General features: G+C 41.1%; 1 protein-coding gene across 1 annotated transcript in view; it reads right to left on the bottom strand.

The window, feature by feature from the left end:
* Nucleotides 1–17,489, bottom strand: part of PDE11A (phosphodiesterase 11A) — a 361,649-nt gene that overhangs the window by 64,403 nt on the left and 279,757 nt on the right. Inside the window, exons 13-14 of the mRNA XM_045806179.2 lie at nt 10,593–10,702; nt 1,440–1,530 (exon numbers count right to left, since the gene is read on the bottom strand). Of these exons, the coding sequence (XP_045662135.1) occupies nt 1,440–1,530; nt 10,593–10,702 (201 nt within the window). The remainder of the gene's footprint in view (nt 1–1,439; nt 1,531–10,592; nt 10,703–17,489) is intronic.

The raw sequence follows: 17,489 nt of genomic DNA on the forward strand, positions 1-17,489 counted from the left end.
GGGAAGCGCCAGGCCATGACCCACACACCAGTTGCTCAGGGCGTAGTTCTGTTTTTATTGCTCTGTGTTCTTATAGAGAACCCTGGACTGAAGGCCAGCTAATGTGTTCTGTTTGTATGAAGACGAATTCTGAGGTAGTGGGGTTTGTTTTTCCCAGGAAACAAACAAATGACCTTCCGGGAAAACCCTAATGCCCTGTTTACAATCCCTGTTATTACGGAGGGGGCAGCTTCTGGGATCAGAGGTGTAAGCCCATCATATTGCCAGTACAGAAAAGACAGTCTGCACCCAAGCTCCTCCTAACCCTCCCTCCCTCCCTCTTCCACAGCGCTAGGCTAAAACATGGCTTACATAGGAAAATTCCAGAGCTGCAGATGCTGGGATGTTGGTTTCTGTCAGGGTTACTGAGAGCCTAACCCTTGATGTTTCATTCCCAACTGAAAATACATCTCCCCCAGAGGATTTGCCCTTCCCCAGCCGCACTGGGTTCCGGAGTGCTGACTCTCCTTTATGGGGTCAAAGAAGGCTTTCGTGATATTGCAAAAGACATGCTTTCTCAAGATAGGCTGGAGGAAAAAAACCTCCATATTTAATGATGCTATTCCAGCGAAGCAGAGCCTTAATGATGATAATAATAATAATTAATGGCACAGCTAGAGAACTGACAAATAATGGGGAACAGATGATCCCTTCTTGGCCTAAAAAAAAAAAAAAAGTCTGTACGCCTGCAGAAAATTAAACAGATCCTTTCCTGGCAATTTAAAACTCAGATGCCTCAGCCAGAATCAGTTAGTGGTTTTTCTTTTTCTCTGTGGAGAGCTAAAAGTACAAAAGTCCAACTATTTCCAACTCCTGCATTGCCACATGAAACAAAATAGGCATATGGCTTTAGCCCTGGGTCTCAAGCTTAGCTGCAATTCTCACTTTCAGACTGCTCCCACCAGCAATTTGGGGTTCTTTCATCTTTTATGGCTTTTTCAATTGTGCTAATAAAGTGTAATTTTCTCGCCCTGTTTCTACTTCTACCGTCTTTTAAAATGGCTTTGGATTTCACAAAATGGGAACGTTGGGCCATTTGCTACTTGGATCAAGTCACTCTGTCAGTGGGCTTCTGTACTCCGGTGGGTGACAAGCTCTCTAAGCAGTCGCCTCTGCTAAGTGAATCTGAGAAGTCTTCTTACCAATAATGAAACCCAAATGAATCCGCTCAGGAAGGCTTTGAGTAAGGTTCTTGGTCAAGCATCTGAAAGAATTTTTAAAAGCCACCAAGAAAAACAATCGTTTGGCCTAAAAAAAGTGTCCCCCTTCTCTGTCTCTACCTCTGCCTAAAAAAAGTGTCCCCCCTCTCTGTCTCTACCTCTGTCACTACAAAGAAAGAGGTAGCAAACATTTTTTATTGGTTTTCTATCAAGGAGAGAAGCAGAATATTCGGTCTGTACCTCACTTTGCAGAATCATCACGGCGTGGTTGAAATGGTGATGCTCCAAGGTGGCGGAAGTTCCGTAGAGTTGGGCCAGGGCGGAGCCGCTCCTGAAAGAGAACAGAGGGCTGAGTGACCCGGGCTCTCCACCTGTCAGCGATTTGCCCACACCAGCTCTTTGGATCAAACTGCTTTTTCTGCTTTGGCAAAGGAACACGAGAACGTACGTTCTCAGGAAACTGTGTAGTTCACTCACCCATGAAGGAAACATTTTGAAAACCTTCTATCTGTTAGGCTAGAGCCTGTGGACGATAAAACAATAAATGAGACCGAGTCCATGTTGCTAGGAAATTTACAGACTAGTAAGGAAGATGACATGTGGTCATATGGGAAAATAATGCACATAATACAAACACCCAGATACCACAGAAAGGGTTCCAGGTCCAAGCCATCCCTGCTGTGGGACGGTCTGAGGACAACAGACATAATTTCTAGCTCAGGGGATCAGGGCACACTTCATGAACTAAACCGTATGTAGCTTCAGAATGCGCACAACAACTAACTGTCTTATACTAAATGTATGTGATGCTCCAGGGGAAAGGCCCTAGGGAATATTCGGCAGAGCCCATTTAACTGCTTCACATGTATGGCTGACAAGCTTCCACTATGGTTTCCCAGCCCACAGTCCCATTATATCTATGGTAGAGCTCTGGAAATTTCCCTGGATTTGGAGTCAGACCCCAGTGCTTGGTAATAGCTTTGGACAATTAGTTGGGTGCTTTAAGATTCAGCTTCTTTGTCTCTAAAATTATGATAATGCTATCTACCTCCTGTTATTTATGAAAATAAGGTATTTGAAAGTGCCTTATGGCATGTCATCATTCATGACATACAGTAGACTGCAGTCTATTAAATCAATGAAAACCCATATATATTTCCATTTAAGAAAATGTTGATACTTGAAAAAATTATTTTGAATTATCTGTAAATTTTACTTAGGTAGAACAATTTAATTCTCAACAATATCAGTTTAGCAAAGTGTTCGTTGGAAATGTCCAGGTGTGTTCATTTTCCAGCTCTTGTGGATTAGGAATTAGAGCATCTGAAGAGCCAAGAGAGATCCAGAGAATCCTATAGTTTAAAGGGCAGTCCTGGGACTCTAATGACCCATTCAGGTCCTTGTGTTCTTTCCTGCTCATTCCAGGGAGTTCGAACATTAAAAGGGCAATTTAGCTTTTACTTAGAAACGTTGGAGATTGACAGCTCACGGTCTGCCCTGCTAATGAGAGGAGCAAGAACTGCATTTATGTGCAATGTGAAGGATTTTGGTCATAAGCTGCCCTCCATCTCCCCTGTGAAGCAGCCCAAGATCACAGCCAGATCAGGAGCCCAGGGACCTGTGATCCTCGCAAAGACTCAGAGCTGACCACATGCTGGGGGAAGCACAGGGTTCCATAGAGATTATTATGAATAGAGTTGGTAAGGAGGAAACTAGATTTTAACCCCGTGTCATTTCTTTATATCTTACCTTAATCCATACCATTTAATAAGTGAAAATTTGTTAGGCTAATCTTAGTAATCAGTGATTAATTAATATTTAATCTTAGTTACTATTTTCTATCAGTTCATTTTTATGAAAATAGGTTTTTCAAAGTGTACACTGCCTTTGTTTTGGCTTTTGAAATTCTAGGATGTTTTATGCACATGTCACATCCAATTGCCTGGCATGGAACAGGTGCTTAAAAATATTAGCTGCTTGGCTAAAAAGCTTACAGTGGTATGGCTAGAGATCATAGTTTGAATTGGAAAGTTGACAGTCATAAGTGTGTTAGCATATTTTGTGATAATGTCATTAATAATAAAAGCTATCATGAATACCTACCTACCATACACTAGGCAAAATATTAACTTAATATATCATTTCATCTAGTCCTGACAACAACCACGAAATAGGTGTTAGGGAACCAAGGCTCAGAAAAGTTACACAACTTTTCCAAGGTCACAAAGCTGGTAGGTACCAGTTCTGGACTGGAATCCAAGCTTGTAAGTTTCTTCTCCTTGCATCATGAGAAAGATACCTTTCTCATTCCTGCAACTGAGTCTCCATTTTTGCCAAGCTCGTTGTCATCAATGAAAGAAGATTTCAAAATTTAATGCAGAATTCTCCTTGTATAACTGCTAACCACAGGCTCAGATTCCTGGCATTTGTTTCTAGTAAGCGGCCATGCCCAGACACACCTCACTTAGTGGTGTGAATCCTGGTAACAGTCATTGATACAAGCTAAGGTCACAATGCGAAATACCCTCTCTTCCTTTACCATGTTGGTTTAGCACACCTCACAAAAGCTAAACCATCTAGATGACCACAAATTACTTTATATTTTCTTTCTTCAGGATCAGTGGGATGTTTCCTCCCTTAACTAGGGGATACCGTCTAACAAATATTTCTGGTGTCTCCTACATTGCTCCTCTCCCTCTTCCCCAGATCCATAGGGCTTCTGAGTGCTGCATGCTGTCAGAAATCCCCTCGGGCGTTTGTACAAATGCAGCCACGTGACCGGCTGGGTATGAGCATCTTCAACAGCAGGCTTCGTCTTTGTTCCCTTTGTAATTCCATCTTACATTCTCCGGACTCTCACACAATACTGAGTTCATCACAAAAATATGTAGATTTTGCGACTGAAGCAGACTAAGGTTACAAAAGTGCAGAAAGACATTGTGATTCATTCGTTCATTCATCTATCATTCATTCACCCAACAAGTATTGATGACTCTCACAAAGCCAGGCTGCAGGCATGTGGAATACAAAGATATGTAAGACTTGGCTCTTGCCCTCAGGAAGCTCACACTCTCCTATAACTGTGTAGGAGACATTCTCTGATTAGACTTGCACTAATAATGCTCACCTTTCTGCAAGCAAGGTGCCGTCTTAGTGTTCATAGAATAGAGCATGGGACTAAATCTACTTTCACTTTTCTACAGTAAAATCATATAAGCAAGAATGCTTCCATTTCCATATGGAGCCTTTGTTTACACTATTAGATTTGGGCTTTGTCAGTTTTTCTAAGACCGCAAAACCCCTTGGTGCTTTTTCTCTCGGGCCAATTCTCACTGAGGATGTTGCCTATCCTGCCATTACATACATACGTGCATATGGGCAGAAATGAAAAAGGTCCCATGGTCAAATATATTTGGAAAATGCTTGGTTCAAAAGTTAAAACTGTTTTTTATTGTAGGATTTCCCAATGGTACCAATATGTGAAAATACATTGTGATTTGGCAGGTGGGGAACTTTCCATAAAACCATTTTTTAAGAGGCCATGTCTTTCATGTAATATACTTTGTGTAAAGGTATACTTCCAGTTTTTCATGTAAAATATGAAAAAGATACTTAAATTGCATATGGAAAAAATGAACTTTAATACCAGCCCTCATTTTAATTGTCTGTGTTAAGTTATACCCATCATATAAGAGCTTTGGGGCACACATACTGTAATTACAAAAATACTACATATCCAAACAATGGAGCTATATATAGCTATATATAGCTCCAAATTGTGGATATCCATAAGCACGGGAATACTTATACATGTGATTATTCATGATGCTCATTATTGATTAGGTTATCTGGACATACTAAAGTTTTTCATTTTTGGATAGGCAACACACCAAGGAGAGACTTATTAAAAAGAAAAGTCGAAGTGAAAATTCTTTCCCTACATTCAGCACTTTGCACAGGGAGCAAAAAAATAAATGTGCAAAAACGTGCATAAGTTTGCTAGATGTGCATATTCTTTGGAAGAGAGATGTAATGGAAGTGTGTGGCCGTGGCTTATGGGAAAGTTTTAAAAGGAAAACTATGAAAGGTAATTAGGAAATTGAGAATTGCTAGGAGGTGGTGAGGAATGGGATTAGGCTGTCACGGCAGATTAATGTGCCCCAGGATTTCACTTCTGGGACCTGGCCGAAAGCGACAAGATGGGTTTTCATTCCCAATAAATGAGTATAAGAGATTATGCTAGAAATGAATAGAAGAAGTCTCCTAGGAGAATATACTACAAAGCTGCTTGGTACTGATATTTAATCATCGGGGGCAGCGGTAATGGAGAGGGGGATGAGTGGGAAATGCGGTCCCTGGAGAAAACAGGAGAGAGGTGTTCACAGAGCACTTGCCAAGCGTGGTGGGATGGTGGCCCTCTCTACCTATTGATCATTCACTGCACATGCTCCAATACTTAAAAATTAAGAATAAAATATGAAAATGCAAAGGTTCACTCATCAGAAAGGCTAAGAGAATAAATCATATTATGCTATAACTAAAGTCACAACTTTTTATTGTAGAGGCATTTTGCATTTTATATAGTAATTTGTCCCTTGCTAAATGTCTCCTGTTTCTTTATAGCCTTATATATGAATAAAAGGTACTGTATGCTTTGCCACATAATAATTGGTGCATTTAAATCCCATTTCCACATCCCTTGAAAGGTTGGAATTATACTGTGACTATTTTAAGGGAAGGGACTGTTTGTTATACATCTTTATGTCTCCCACAATGCCTAGCACAGAGCCTTGCACAAAAAAGCACTCAATTATTGTGGAATAACAAAGGAAATAAGGATTAGATTTGTTCTTAGGGCTTTTCTAAACAATGTCACACTTAACTGAGTAAGTCTTATTCTAATCAATAAAAAGATAATCCTTTCCCCGTGATGTAAAAAGTTCTCTTTCAGTATTCACTGTTGAAGGAAATTTTAACTGAGGTTGGGTGGTGATGGCATTTGGTATCCCAAGTTCAAAAGTGACTCTCTTAGTTAGAGGCAGGGCTGATGGACATCCCGGGAGCTGGTAAATTGTGTACAAGATTAACTGTCTCGAGGAAACACGTCAGGTTATCTTGGAACAGGTAGATTTGATCATGTGGCATAAGGATGCAAAAAAACCCCACTGAATTCTAATATCATCAACTTAATATCTATCTCATTTGTTGAAAGTTGTTTAATATTACACCAGTCACTTGAGATTGGGGACCTTAGTTTCCATTTTTGTAAAATTAAGGTATTGAAAAAAAATATGACTACCAAGGTCTAGTAGTCAGTTCTATGATTTTTTATGGCTCTGCGTCTTGATTTGCTGGATTTCAAAATATATTTTAGTTTTCCAGAGCTCACATATATGGCAAGGCAGCCAATAAACTGGAAGCTCAAAGGTCCCAAATAAATATTGCGAAGTCATGAAAGAGAGTTTGATGCAGTGGTTAAAGAATGGCTTTTGGAATCAGATAGCCTGGGTCTGAATACCATTCTGCCATATCCTGGATGTATGAATTTGGGCAAATTAATTACTTTCGTGAGGCTCAGGCCCTCCTTGTTAAATGGAGACAAAAATATCTACCCTATAGGTATGTTGATGAGCACTGGAGGTAGGAAAAAACAAATTGTAGTTCTCTTGGTCTCTGGGACTGTTAGCTGCAAAGAACAATTAGAAGCAGCTTCACTAAGGAGAAGGTTGATTAAAGGATAAAAGGAACTGGGATGGAGCCCAATTACCACAAATGTGGCTGAGTTTCCTGGAAAGGGAGGAGAGATGTGGAAAGCAGGGATCAAGTCTGCTTTTTCTCTTTCTCTAAGGTTGTACAATCTCTTCTTTCTGTTTCTCTCTGAATATCTACTTTCTTCTCTTCTCTCTGCAGATTCCCTTTTTGTTTCTCTTGTCTACTTGAGGTGGTCATCATGGCTTTTCCAGAATGGCAGCCTACAGCTCCCAAGTCTCTATGGATCTGCAGCTTGGATCTCAACAGCTGACTGAGTCAATATCATGGTAATCCAATTCCAAATTCCTGGCAGATAAAATATGTTTAGCTGGGTTCTAATTATAGGTGTGTATTCTTGGTCCAAAGAGCTGGGAGGTCAACTAGCAAGAAGGGCCGTCACTCTCAGTGTGATACACAGGCTTTCTCTGTGTATCACAGAGGGGACATTGGTATCTGAGCCCAAGTATTGTGCACTTGACTCTTAAAAAGAACCCACAAGGTGCTCAGTCTTGTTTTATGAACATAATTCTAATACATTTATCTCTTCTTTATGCATAAGTGGCAGAATGGTAGGGGGCTGGAGAGAGGGTGCTAAAGGAAGATACACTGACAATGATGCCATTGACCTAAGAGAGAGAGGCATCCTAAAAAATAATGAAATGCAGACACAGGAATTCAAACATAAGGAATTGTCAGACCCTATAATGAAAGTACACTCAGTTTACACTTCAGTAGGCCCCAGGGACACTATTGTCTTTAGTGCAACATTAAACCTATGTGTATAAAAACTATGTTTTATAATAATCTATAAAAGATTATACTTGTTTGAGAAATCAGGAAACTTTATTGAAAAGCTATATTAAAATATTTAAATTAGTTAAAATAAAATCTCATCCATTTATCCATTCATCATTCATTCATTCACTCATCAAACATTCCTTGTGTGTTTCTTATACTCCTGGTACTTGTTATGCATCACAGGTACTCAAGAAGAAGGAAAAACACAGCGGTAAATCAGCAATTAAAATGTAGTGAGATGCATACTTTTGAAAAAGCAGAGGGCATTATGTGGGCACAAAAAATTGCAAAGGGGACGGTACCTCAGCAATAAAACCCAGAGGGTGATGTTTTCAGATGAGTTTTGGGGAAAGGAGAAGGGCATTCCAGGCAAGGGAAGCAGCATACTGGGGAGCAGAGAGAGGTGACTAACCAGACCCCCCTTGAGCACTCCAATAGCCCCTGTGTCTGGAACACTGATGCACTGATGGGGTGGGGGGGAAGTGGGGGTGCTGGGCCAGGAAAATGGGCAGGGACCCAATTGAAGAGGACCTTCAGGGGTAAACTAAACAATTTGAATATTATCATGAAAGTCACAGGAGGCCAATGAATGTCTTTTAAGGAGGAGAGTGATCTAGTCAGCTTTGTGAATTACAAAGATTATTCTGGAGTGTCAGGGAGGGGGAAGACCAGAGGAAGGAAGTTGGGCTGGTTATTGTAGAAATCCAGGACAGACTCGAAGAAGAAGCAGTTACAGTAAGAATGCAGAGATGTGGACTTTGAGGGGTGCTAAGAAAAAGATCTGGGTGCCTTGTGGATTTCTGCTGCTCCCATTCATTGGGATAGAAGAAAAGGGAGAGGGAAAGACTGATTCTGAGGAGGGTGGGGGACTCCCAAAAGGAAGAGTGTTCTCAGAAGGAGGGGGTGGCAAACTGTGCCTGAGGGCAAGAAGGGCCAAGAAAGAAGGACGGAAAGAGTGTCCATCACCTTTGGGAAAAGGGGCCATTGGCGGCCTCCCCTGGTAAGGTGGCATTGGACGCCATGTGGAAGGTGGGGGCTGAGGAAGTGAAGACAATGTACAGACAACTCTCCAAGAAGACTGACTGGAAAGGAAGGAAGAGAAAGAGAATGGAAGCTGGAGGGAGAAGTGGGGTTGAGGTGGGCTTCTTCAAGATGGGGGAGAATCATTCATATTAACAGGATGCTGAGCACAAGTAGGAAGGGGAAGGAGGCACAAAGCAGAGAGAGGAAGATTGATGGACTTGGGTCCCGCAGGAGGGGGCAAGGAAGGCACCCAAAGCTGAGGTGGAAGGATTAGCCTCAGAAAGGAGGCAGCACAGCCTTTGGCTGAGATAGGAGGAAAGGATGAAAGGTTGGGGCCAGACAGATAAGTTTCTACATGGCAGGGGAGGAAATTGAGGGAGTGCTCAATTGATGGCCTCAATTTTCTCGGTGAAGGAGGAGGCAAGGTGATCTGCTGAGTGGTGCGGGGGTGGTGGTAGACAAGAGGTGGTTTAGGAGGGAAAATAGTTTGGTACATATAACTTCTAAGAGCAATGGGGGATAGAGCTGGCTAGGGACACAGAAAGATCAGTCGGGAATACACAGCCGTCAGCTGAGTTGGGACAATATGTATCTGGTATGTCTCAGACTCTCGCAACTGTCACATTTTCTCTCAAAGCCTTTTAAAAGTCTAGGTAGAGGAGCAAGAAATTGAATTGTTTGATTGAAGTGGGGCTGAGTTTTTGCAGAATAGATGTCACAGAATGTTAAGAGGGTCAAGAAATCGTAGGATGTTGAGAAGAAAGGGTCGAAGTGATGGGCTATAATAGGATCCAAGATGCATAGAGAAGTGTATAAGATAAAAATTCATTTGCTCGATTAGGAGGAAATGCAAGGTACCAGGACTCCAATGCCTCAAATGGTAGATGTTTGGGGAACAAAGTGAGTGGTGTGCTGTTGACACACGATGGGCTGTTGACATTCAGATTGTGGAGGTAGAACTGTCTGGGGGCTTTGAAATCAGTCAGCTGACAGTGATCTTACTTCTTTGTTGAAGCCTTCCTTAACTTCTCCATCCACAGACTTTTTGCTCCAGAGTCTGTACTCAGATATCATTTTGTTTGCAAATGGAAAGTAAAAAGAACATTGAAACTGGACCCTCAATCTAAGTTGGGAGATTGGGGTTTCGGTCTTATTTCCAACACCCATACATTCTACTGCCTTGGCCACAGCGTGAGCCACCAAGCAATGGTTATCTTGACCAGTCCAACTTGCTTAGGGGCGGATTATTCTGTGTACATTATGTGCTCACACGTCCTCGGTCCTGATACAATCCTTTGTTTCCCACCTTTCTGTGGGAGGAGGGATGAGAGCAGCAGAGCCCGTATTCCTCACATCGCTTTACTTCACTGCAGTTTATACAATACCCACCATTAAAGAACATGCAAGAGATTCTATTGGGTGAAGAAAGATATTTTGCTTCATAAAATTTCCTAAGACCACTTTTATTTTAATAGTCTTAAAACCCAATTTTGAGAGTAGCAAGTCTAAGATGCTTATAATGTCATGAAGGCAAATATTCTGGGAGAAAAAAAAACAGGCCCTTTAAAATCTGAGCTTTGTTATCTGACTGAGGTCAACAGAGACAGACCAAATCAACAAGCATGACATGAAGGGCAAATTTGCAATTAAAAGAAGAATAGGGAATTATAAAGATGGATGAGCTGCATGACATGCACACCCAAGCCTGCATGGCCTTGGCCTCGGATGCCAGAAATTAATGCTTTACTCTTTAGCACTCGTCACCTTTGGCTCTGAACAGAAAGGCAAATGCATTAAAATAACAACAATTAGAACACTTACTTAGCTTGGAAGGCATTGTTGGTTCCCCTGTGGTCTAGGTCGTGACACAGGCATCCCACAATCACTGCTAAAATTTCCACCTCGGTCAGAATCTCTTGAAACCCTGCGGTCTGGGAAGAAGGGAAAATGGCAACAGTCACTAGTCGGGGCAGGGAGGATGGATAAGGTTCGTTCGCCGAGCAACAATCAGCTCTGTTTTCATACTCAGATCATTTAAGGAAGTGATTGACTGCCACCCCCTTCGATGACAGTCAGTTGGGTGGTCAGTTGCACAGCCTAAGGCCCCCACAGTGATGAATTGGCTGGCTGTCATAGTGGCCCACCCTGGCATACCAGAACAAAGTTCAGACTATTTTGTTCCCTTTTTAGAGAGGAGGCTGCACTATCCTGATACAGTGACAGTTTGGCAGCAGCCCAGAGCAAAATGTGTTTTGTGATTCTACATTGCAATGATGAGCATCTAGTGGTACAAGGAGAAGAGAGGCCTGAGAATTGAGAAGTGAATGCTATATCCACCAGTGGCCACCCAAATGAAGGCAGCAAAAGAAAACACCTTTCATATATACATGGCATTATACATGTCAAATATACATGGTATATTAAAAGAAGCAACTTAGAGGAACTCAAATTACTACAAGATCATATTCGAGAAGTTATCTTGTGACTACCTTAATTCATATTAGCTTGGAGGAGAGATTTAATGTATACTGATAATAAGGCAGGCTACGTCTTGAAAACTAGGATTTGGCAGAGGATTGGGCAATGCAGATTGAGGACCAGGTGGAGTATTATTGCATGGAATCCTTTTTTTGTTAGCCTCTGGTAGCATGCTCACGGAATGCATAAACTGGGTGTGAGATCTTTGGGGAGCAGTGTGATGTAATTACAGAACCAAGGTTCGTTGGTTTCCACTGTCCTTCGGTTAGTTTAGAAGAGGAAGTGATCTAGCCAAGGAAACAGTCAAAAAAACTAAGAGGCAGCCCACGGAATGGGAGAATATATTTGCAAATGATACTACAGATAAAAGACTGGTATCGAAGATCTACAAAGAACTTCTCAAACTCAATACATAAGAAACAAATAAACAAATCATAAAATGGGCAGAAGATGTGAATAGACACTTTTCCAATGAAGACATACCAATGGCTAACAGACACATGAAAAAATGTTCAAAATCATTAGCCATCAGGGAAATTCAAATCAAAACCACACTAAGATACCACCTTACACCAGTTAGAATGGCAAAAATAGACAAGGCAAGAAACAACAATTGTTGGAGAGGATGTGGAGAAAGGGGATCCCTCCTACATTGTTGGTGGGAATGCAAGTTGGTACAGCCACTCTGAAAAACAGTGTGGAGGTCCCTTAAAAAGTTAAAAATTGAGCTACCTAATGATCCAGCCATTGCACTACTGGGTGTTTACCCCCAAAGATACAGACGTAGTGAAGAGAAGGGCCATATGCACCCCAATGTTCATAGCAGCATTGTCCACAATAACTAAATCATGGAAGGAGCCGAGATGCCCTTCAACAGATGACTGGATTGAGAAGATGTGGTCCATATATACAATGGAATATTACTCAGCCATCAGAAAGAACGATTTCTCAACATTTGCTGCAACATGGAAGGCACTGGAGGAGATAATGCTAAGTGAAATAAGTCAAGCAGAGAAAGACAATTATCATATGGTTTCTCTCATCTATGGAACATAAGAACTAGGAAGATCGGTAGGGGAAGAAAGGGATAAAGAAAGGGGGGGTAATCAGAAGGGGGAATGAAGCATGAGAGACTATGGACTCTGAGAAACAAACTGAGGGGTTCGGGGGGGTGGAGTAATGGGATAGGCTGGTGATGGGTAGTAAGGAGGGCACGTATTGCATGATGCACTGGGTGTTATACGCAACTAATGAATCATCGAACTTTACATAAAAAATTTAAAAAAAAAAAGAAGAGGAAGTGATCCTCTGGAAACACAAGTCTATGCATTTTCTTGACTCTAGGCCTTTATGTCTTCCGCCTTTTACTTAGTTAAGTCTCCCATTCATTACTTATTAAAATCTTTATCAGAGGGCAGGAGGAGGGGAAAGTGGGTTGAAATTGCTTCCTTTTTCCTATATGTTTTTTCCCCAAACCTTGGACCACTAGATCGTATCTGTAAGACACTTCTTTTAGAGCAATGAAAACTTGTTTTTTTTTAAATTATGTTTTTATTGCAGAAATAACTGAATAATAAGTTTCTGTGTTGACAATTTTATTTTTAAAATTTAAGTTGGGTCCCCTGCTACATTTAGAAATACACACAATTTCACTAGCACAGCAAATGGGAATGTTAATAAATTGTCAGGGGTGGGGGGAATGAAATAGCCCATATCAAAGCTGTTTGTGCCCCTTCATTTTAAAATTTGGAGTTGGCTGCTCATTTTAAGTTAATTTTATTTTTCTTTAAGTATTACCTGAATTAACTATTCAAAAAATAAAAACAAAAATCAAATCATGGTAAGAGGCTTCGACTAAAAAACAGTAGTCTCTTATCCCTCCCCCTTTCTGATTCCCAAAGGCACCTAATCTTTCCCTAATTTGGTAGTTATTTCCTACCATATTTCTAGATAGTATGTCTGTATTATTAGCATTTGGTTATTCGTTAAGTACTTATATAGTCCTTCCTCTGTGCTGACACTGTCCTAAGAGCTCTACAACTGTTTAACTGACTTAATTCTCACCACAGCCCTGTGAGGTAGGAACCACTGTTATCCCCAGGTATAGATGAGGGAATTGAGGCACAGAGAAGCTAAGTAATGTGCCCAAGGACTCACAGCTAGTACATGGCAGAAGTGGGCAACCTTCCAGCATCCAGGTGCCAGAGTTTAACCCTTAAACACTGGTGTCTTGTGACAGGTGAGAATTCTCTTCCCTTCTTCTCTTCCCTCCCCTCTCACACTCACAATGCAATCCTGATCCGCACTCAGTAAGTGTTCAGACTGAGCCAACTAGTATCCAAGGTTTGTTTCCTTTCTGATGTAAATGTTTTTATTTGCTGGAGTTAAGATTCCTTAAACATCTAAGTCTTCTCACATCCTACACAGCTCTCCAAAGGGTCACACCATTTCTTCGATGCCTTCTTGTCATGGGGACTCCCTGCTGTAGCCTGGTCCTGTTCTTTGGTCTAGATTCTCTGTGGGCTGCCAGCTTTCCTGTCCTGGGGTTGACCTCCAGGGTCCTGCATTTCCTCCCTCATTTCGCAGGAGCACATCTGCCAGTGATTTCATGAGAAAGGGTGTTCACTTTTCAATACTGGGGAGTGCATTAACTTTTGAAGCTTTGCATGATTGAAAATGTCTTTACTTCTCTATTCTGTTGTTAGCTTCCCCTACAATTCTAGGTTGCAACATTTCCACTCAGAATTTTGAAAGACTGCTCTATTGTTTTCTAACTTCTGAAGCTGTTTTTGAGAAGTATACCCAATTTTTATTCCTAACAAATTAGATGTTATTTGATTTTCTCTTTCTTAGAATCCTCTCTTCATCCCAGAGTTTTGGCAATTTCACAAAGATGTGCTTTGGTTTGGAACTTTTTTTCCCATCGTTTTGCTTGGTGAGGCTTTTTAACCTGGAGGCTCATTTTCCTCAGTACAATGTTTTTGTAATCTTATTATTTTAAAAAATAATTTCCTTTTCAGTATTTTTTGGGTCCTATTTGGATGGAACTCCAGTTGGTTGGACATTGGACTTCCTGTATTGATTTCTTCGTATTGACTTTTTCCTCTTACTTTCCAGGAGTAGTAATATATAAGCATTTTCTTATCTGTTGCTCCTTTTCTCATAGCATGCTATTCTCTCATGGATGCATTATTGTCTCATCTTTTTGAAGATAATAATTATAATTCCTCTGAAATTCTCTTCTGTTCCTTGATTGCCCATTTCTTCTGCGCTCCTTTTCTCTGTGTTTGCTGGCTTCCCTCAGACACCTGAATCCTTGAGTGTCTACTCATATAAAAGTAAAGCATTACAATGTTCACCACACACCAGCATGTGGGGGTGGTGTCTATAGATTTCTGGGCCTTACCACCTTGAACAGATGGCCAGCTGGTCTTTTGTTGGAGATCCCTAAATGTCAGTATCTAAACTCATTTTCTCTGGACTTGCCAATCTCTTGCTTGGAAATGGTATAAACATGGGTGTTGGCATTTTGAAAAAAGAGAACTGTATCTTCTTATCTTTGAGAATGTAGACTTTCACTTAATTCTCTCATTTTCAGGGTGTACCTCACCGTAACTTTTCTTTTGCTGGTGTCCTCAAGTCCTGGAGTTTAGTTTCTCCAGCAAATATGGTTTCCTGCATAGGTGAGGGGAAGAGTAGCCCTCTGACTACATGGAGAAGGGGTGAAGACTTGAGGACTCAGAGTTTTCAGCACCCCCTCACTCCACTTCACCCCATTTAAAAAAATTATCTCATGCTTCCAGTTCCTGAGCCTTGATAGGTTCTGGGGAGTTGTTTCTCACGTGCACCACTTCCTCTATCCCCTCAACTTGAAGTCACTTGGGTCAGATCTTCCTTTTCTCTTTTAAGCTATGAGCCATCCTCTCTCCATTTTCTGCCTTCATATATTATGGTTCCATAACATATGGAGTGTGTATCCATTTCTTGATCTTCTTGCTTTTTGGGGGCGATTTTGAAAGGAAGGAGTGTAAAGGTCTTTGTCATCTCTGTCATCTTGAAACTATAAGTCAGCTTTGTTGGGTTTGGATCTTGCTAATAATAAGTAAATCCTGAAAGCCTATCAAATATGAAATAATTATCCAGAATACTGTGGAAATCAGTGCTGTGAAAAACAATAGAACTGCACTAAAATTTACAGAGGGTCTGCCTGTGAAAATACTATTGATTAGAATAAGCTGATGAGGGGCGCCTGGGTGGCACAGCGGTTAAGCATCTGCCTTCGTTCTGGGATCGAGCCCCACATCAGGCTCCTCTGCTATGAGCCTGCTTCTTCTTCTCCCACTCCCCCTGCTTGTGTTCCCTCTCTCGCTGGCTGTCTCTATCTCTGTCGAATAAATAAATAAAATCTTTAAAAAAAAAAAAGAATAAGCTGATGAATTAGAATAGTAAGAAGAGGGATAATGTTAAAGTAAGGTAATTAGACTAGAAATTTAATTAGAAGTTGAAACTGAATGCCTCTAATAGACTCACAATCAGAATCCTGAGTCATTTCAAGCCATCAGTTATCATCCATTATATAATATGATGGAATATATTTTACTATAATGTTCTATGCAGCCCGTCTTCTCCCCCCACCTCCCTTGCCCCTTCCTGGGAATCCACATCTAGGTCTTAAACTATTTGGATCATGGATAATTTTGAGAATTTGATAAAAATCATGGTTCCTCTTCCCAGAAATTATTCTATAAGTTTATGGTGTTCAAAGACCATGGAGCCCACTTCTAGATCATCAGAATAAAGAATCCCTGAAGTATAGCACACTCACAGTCACACAGAACACATTTACCTCTCTCAACCGTGATACCCGAATTACTGAAGCAGTACCTATCTCTTGACTGTGATTTAAAGCTGCCTGGTAAATGGTTTCTGAGAATCATCAGGCTTGAAAAGTGTCCACCTGCCAGTAAGTGTCTGTTTGCCCCTCCCCCCCACATCCATCTTCCTTCGCACCCTCTCCATTTAGACCTACGCTTACCCACGTTGAGGAGAAAAAGTCAACTGCCTGCTGAGGACAATATACTTTCAAAAGAGAACACGGTGGCAGTGGAAAGTATATTGTAATGTGTTTATCCTATGCCTGACTCTATTTTATTCTTTTATTTTCAAAGACAATTATATCTTTTCTGTTCCTGACCCAATAATTATGGGTTTTATTGACCTTTACATTAATCTATTTTCTCACCTGTATTCCCTCACAGTCCATATAAAAAATGTAAAGCAGTGAATACAATATATCTAAGTAAAGAGATAGTCAAGGCATATAGACCCAGTTCTCACATCACCCTTTCCAGAAAAGCCTGGGACTACCCTCTGAGCAGGCTTCCAATGATGGTCCTTTTTTGGACTAAAACATATATGCTGGGATAATCCTACTCCCAGCCACCAGAGAGTATACTCACCGGAATTCAAAGAACCCAGACAATTAGATTGATTCACAGGGCACCCTAGGCTACCCAGTAATTTCCTATCATCTGGTCAACATAAAATTTAAACCAGCTAGGATATACTACCATTTCCAAGCTGACCCCTTACAATAGTAGTGAATGGAGGAAATCGTGGATTGTTGCTTTGTGGCTCTGTAGAATCCAAAAAGGTCTAAAAAACAAGAGCCATGATATCATCACAATATAGATGGTGCTATAGAGGCTTCATTCACTTAACAAATGTTATTAAGTGCTTATTATATATCAAGCAACTGGTGGATAATGATTTCATATCTGAGAAAAGGCTTGGGATAATACTAACAATAGTTAACACTTCTATAGCGCTTAGCATATGCCTGGCACTGTTCTAAATACTTCAAATCCATTAACTCATTTAATCCTTACAAGAACCTTCTAAGGGAGATACTGTTCATTGATTCATTGAGCAAATATTTATGAAGCATTTACACTGTTCCAGCCACCAGAAAGAGTGCACTGAGGAACACAGGCACGATCCCTGCCCCTTGTCACACGTTCAGTTTGGACTTGCCATGTGCCAGCCCGAGCAGAGCCATGAAGGTCCATTTTCTAGTGAGAAACCATCACGGCACTGGCTGTGCTTTGTAGGAAAGAGTAATGTTGGAAGAGGTCAGCCACCCCTGCTCTGTTTCTGGAGATGGTAGATTATGCACTGCAAGCCCCTTGCCGTGTATTCGGCTCTGGCATGGGAGGCTGAGAGAGTGATGCCAGAAAGTCT

This window comes from Ursus americanus, chromosome 1 (assembly GCF_024610735.1).
Source record: "Ursus americanus isolate L20-20 chromosome 1, mUrsAme1.1.p, whole genome shotgun sequence".
Taxonomy (NCBI): Eukaryota; Metazoa; Chordata; class Mammalia; order Carnivora; family Ursidae; genus Ursus; species Ursus americanus.